Raw genomic sequence first — 4,839 nt, forward strand, 5'->3', positions numbered from 1 at the left:
GGAGCATGTAACTCGAAACAAAATGTGCTTCATCGCCCTCTGAAGATGTCAATCCTCCTATGACCAAATAAAATAATGATGTCATGATCTTGTAGATATACATAGATGCTACTAGGTTTGATGACATTGTGACTCAACTTGATGAGTTGGATAGGGATCTTGATGAACTAATACTGATCCTACTCCTATCCCTTTGCTTTAATGCTTTCTTTTTAGTTTCTGGTGTTCTCATGGGAAGATTAGCATAGTTGCTTGAAATGTCAATGGGTTCTTCTCTCTTCCGTCCACCACTAATAGCATTTTTCGTGACAAAACATGGTGGTACTTTCTCAAAACCACTAGGATCAAATATCAGAACCTTCATCCGAGACATCCCATCATACTTGAATACCAAGAAGTCCATCTTTTTCAAGTCATGCGCACTAACAAATGACTTCCACCCAGATTGAAGCACTATTCTGCCCATATTCTTTGCAACTTGAACATCAAAAGTATAACCGCCAAGTGATTCAAGAGTAATATTTTCTTCTATTTTGTCTCCGAAATGTTTAACAAATTTACTCGGTATGACCTGCGGCAGCAAGATTAACGCAGAACAAAGTTCAGATGAGGTAAGAGAACTGTATAAATTCTACATCGCTGTATTGCAAGTTGGTTGATACAATCATAGCTAATTATCTTTAAACAAGTGATGCACACCATCATATGATGAAACACTAAATTGATTCCTGATTGCTCTAAAATAAAATTGCCAAAATAGTCTTGTAAGTGATGCTATTCCATTCATGGCTACCAACATAGATCTTTACATTGACCAGTAATCTTAGGGACAACATGCTAATATTAATTGGAAACACTACCACAGTCCACAGTATTGAATTAGTAACAAAAGTTAGGGTGCATTTGAATAGCGGCCGCGCCGTGCCACAGCTCGCCACAACTCTCGCACCAAAGCTTCGGCGGACGTTTGGTTCGTCGCTGGACTTACGGTGTGCCGCAACACAGCCACAACTCGCCAGTTCATTTGGTCGCCACAGGCTGCCAAAAGTCTAGCGCCCGAAACGGCCGCCGCATTTTTGGTGCAGATGCAACTTACTTCACTTCACTTCTTAGATGATAATGACCACATTCCAGTATTCCACAAGCTGAATAGCCGGAAACACAGTGTGCAAGAAAATTGCTCACCAATCTTTTATGAAAATCACCAATCAATATCTTGAAGAAATGCTTGCCATGGTCATTTGTGTGACCATTCTAGTGGTAATTCGCATCCCTCTCCTTGCATCCCTTGGAAGGTTTTCTCATCTTGGTACCGTACTTGCATAAAAAAACTTTGCTTTTTACCGTTTCTTTGTGTTATGACCTGTCCAATTTCCTCCAATCCTCCCCTTTTAACAATTCGATATTCTATTCTTTAAGAAACTTAAATGCATTATAGAGGGAAAAAACTACATGAATGATCATCTCACAGAGAGAGAGAGAGATATTAGAAAAAAATAGAACTAACAAGGGGACAGCTAGGTTACGGAAGAAACAAAAGCACGAAACTCTAATGATGTATAGGTTAAAGGAATTTCCTCGACTATCTAAATAAAAGAAATCGATAGAAATCACCAGAGGACAAGGAGAGCTTACAGTGATTTGTGCAAAAACATTTTCTACAGGAGAGGAGAAGAACAAGATGACCTTCCGCCCATTCCTCTTCGGAGATAGAGACGAAGAATGGGAGAGCTTTTATTGGATATATATGACGTATATAGATGGAATGTGTCATTAACTGCTATTTCTCTCCTCTCTGGTGAAGCCGCGCCATCATTAATATTTCAGCCATCCAATCTTAAGTAACTGTGTTGATCCTAGCCATCCCTCCTCTCAATCCGACTAACACTCTGTTTAATTGCTTTTGCCGTACATGATAGAGATGACATGGACATTTTTTGTAATTAATAAGGAATGATATGGGTTTAGTGGGAATAATGTGACCTTGCATGAAGAGATAGAACATTCAGTGAGTGACTTAGTGGGAAATGACGTAGACACCTTGCATCAAGAGAAAAATTATCTAGTAAGGTTTAGTTTTATATAAGAATATTATAGATACAGTACTCCACACCAAAGGAATGGGCACAAGCCTTATTAATGTTGCGTCCAGGTCCTGCCACGCCATGGGCCTTGGCGCGTTAGTGCCGCGCCAAGATTAGTGGCGCAGCAAACCCTGCCACGTCACTGGTCAGCGCCCCGGTTGTCGCCACGTCATCCCTCTCGGCGCGCCACCATGCATGGCGCGGCACAGGCATTTCGCCGCGGCAGGGAAATAGGCGCGGCAAAAGTGTTAGTTTTAGAAAAAAAATAAAACAGTGTTAGATTTAAAATTAGTTCACAAAAAGTGTTAAAAATAAAAAAATCTCTCTAGCTACGTCGGGCCCAGGACCCGTCGGGTATGAATCCTCGTGCGGGGGCGGGGATGGGGAGGAAGCCTCCCCGCGACGTTAAACTGGGACGGGGACGGGGAATTCTTAGCCCCGCGGGGACGGGGATGAGGAGGCGTTCCCCGACGGGGAATTCCCAATTGCCATCATATGTAACATCTCCGATCTAATTTTGCAACATCAAAATAGAACAACTGCAACAAACATCTTAAATATCTAAAACAATTGAAACATGCATATGCAACATAGGGGAGGGGAAGGCCGGGGCCGGTCGATTCCAGCCGCCACGGTCGGAGCCGGCAGGGAGCGGCGGCGCACGAGCACCACCGCCACCAGTAGTGGGCTTGGCTCGGCTAGACGGACGCACTAGCACCAACGGCGCACGAGCGCACCAGCACCACCAGCACCGGTCTTGGCTCGTCCGGGTCGGCGGTGCGCACGACGGGCGGAGCGAACAACCAGCAGCACCAGCGCGTGACGGGGGTGTGCGAGCGGCGCCGGATGGGGTGCGCGCGACAGCAGCGAGGCAGAGTGGCATCTGCGTTCAAGATGGGACGGACGGAGTGACAACCGCAAGGCGCTGTGGTGGAGAGGAAGGTGCAGAAGAAATTAGAAGGTTTTTTTTTCTTTTTTTTAGAATGGTTGGGGCGAGGGCGGAGTGGATGAGTGGTCGTTGGGATGCGTCGTGGCCCATCATCGGCATCATCCGGGCAGACGGGCGTCCTATACCCAACATTACCGCATATATATTCATCAATCAAGATACTGTTGTACACTTGTACACTTGATACTTCCTCTTTATAATTACCATCAGTCACAAGTTGTTCATATAACCTTAAATTTATGTCTAGGTCCACACATCGTGCAACTTCATTATGTATTTTGAGTGGGAGAGACAATCTCCATGAAATGAATTCTCCATTCTTTTCCCTTACTGTGTGGTCTTACTATCCAAGGCTTGGAACCTAAGCCTCAGAGTAAGGACATGAAGAAGGTGACGGAGCAAAACAAGGGCCACATTTCAGGGGAACATCCTCCCTTAAAGGCCGTGGCATGCACCTTATCTTGAGATTCACATCAAGATCTCATTCTTTGTAGGCTTGTAACCCAACTTCGGGGAAAAGAATATGTCATATGTGATCAGAAACTCTCTCACCTCCTCACTAGCTACAAGACATGCATATGCCTTCAGAATATGTGTTCGCAAGGATTCTATACGCATGCATCAGAGGAGCTCATTTCATTCATATATATGCATCCAAAGCCAGCTCTTGGCCGGGAAACTCTCTTGTTTGGAGATTTTAACCAGCTTCGTATAACACACTCTTATTAGCACTTGCAATGTGGAGCTCCGTGGTGTTTGTCTCTCTCATCCTCCTCCTCCTGGCTACCAGAGCTTATGGTAATGGATTCAGTGGTGTACTTGATCTTCCATTTTATATCTCTCTCGTTTCGTATAGCATGATGATGATGGTCTTATATTAATTAAACTGAGTATGTACATACTGATTGTAAATGCATTCCAATTTCATCTTCTATAGGACTTGGGAGGCTGGACATGCAGCTCCACACAGCACAACATCAACAACTGCAGAAGAAGGTCGATAGCCAGAAGGTTAGTGACGCAGTTCTTTCTAGCATTCTCCATTAGTTTCTTCTTCATCATGGCCATGTCGCACAGACAGTGGCATCTTGCTTGCATGTAACTGGCCACATGCATGTCTGTGTCTCTGATGTGTATTGCAGGAGGAGATACTACCGGATGACTTCACGTGGCGACGACCACCATCATCACCTTCCGGTCGGCGGCCGGTGGGCGTGCGCGACGACGCATCCGACAGCCGAAACAACGGCTTAGGCGGCAGCACCACACCGGAGCATCGCCTGACGACGAGCACGGGACGTGCTGCTGAAAAGGACGGAGAGATGAAGAAGAAGATGAGGACTCATCGTGGGCCCCGTGGGGTGGTGGTGCCCAGATTAATCCACGAAGATTACGTCGGGCCCAGCGGTCATTCACCCAACCACCACCGGGCAATACCATGCGGCCCATGCAAGCATTGAGCAGCCCGGCCTATTTCAGTTTTCACCGGTCAACACATGCTGCTTGTGTCCGGACGTGCGTGTTATAGGTGGAGAGTGGCCCACTGGTAGCATTTAGGAGTTCAAGTTGGTACACATTGCCAGTTTTGGCCTTAGTTCAAGTTAACTTTTTTTACATCTTTGATTAGTTCATCTTGATGAGTTTTGGATCGACCCAATTACCTGGAACAGATATAACACCCTGAAATTTGCTTTTCTTTGAATAGAACTAAAATTGATTTAATTATGTATTTTTGTGTACATTTAAACATAGGGGAAGTAAAAAAATTTATTGAAATTAAAATTCATCATAAGTTTAGAAAACTTG

At 44.9% G+C, this 4,839-nt stretch overlaps 1 protein-coding gene across 1 annotated transcript; it reads left to right on the top strand.

The window, feature by feature from the left end:
* The first annotated feature begins 3,770 nt into the window (after window positions 1–3,770).
* Window positions 3,771–4,493, top strand: LOC136477751 (uncharacterized). The gene is made up of 3 exons (XM_066476003.1): window positions 3,771–3,831; window positions 3,971–4,044; window positions 4,176–4,493. The coding sequence occupies exons 1-3, from the start codon at window positions 3,771–3,773 to the stop codon at window positions 4,491–4,493; spliced, it is 453 nt and encodes a 150-aa protein (XP_066332100.1).
* Window positions 4,494–4,839: the final 346 nt, after the last annotated feature.

This window comes from Miscanthus floridulus, chromosome 8, assembly GCF_019320115.1.
Source record: "Miscanthus floridulus cultivar M001 chromosome 8, ASM1932011v1, whole genome shotgun sequence".
NCBI lineage: Eukaryota > Viridiplantae > Streptophyta > Magnoliopsida > Poales > Poaceae > Miscanthus > Miscanthus floridulus.

What these genes read in the sequence shown, in the direction of transcription:
- LOC136477751 (XM_066476003.1), top strand. Translation starts at nt 3,771, where the DNA reads ATGTGGAGCTCCGTGGTGTTTGTCTCTCTCATCCTCCTCCTCCTGGCT. An exon ending in CCTGGCTACCAGAGCTTATG is followed by an intron (nt 3,832 to 3,970) that starts GTAATGGATTCA and finishes CATCTTCTATAG; the next exon opens with GACTTGGGAGGCTGGACATG. An exon ending in AGAAGGTCGATAGCCAGAAG is followed by an intron (nt 4,045 to 4,175) that starts GTTAGTGACGCA and finishes TGTGTATTGCAG; the next exon opens with GAGGAGATACTACCGGATGA.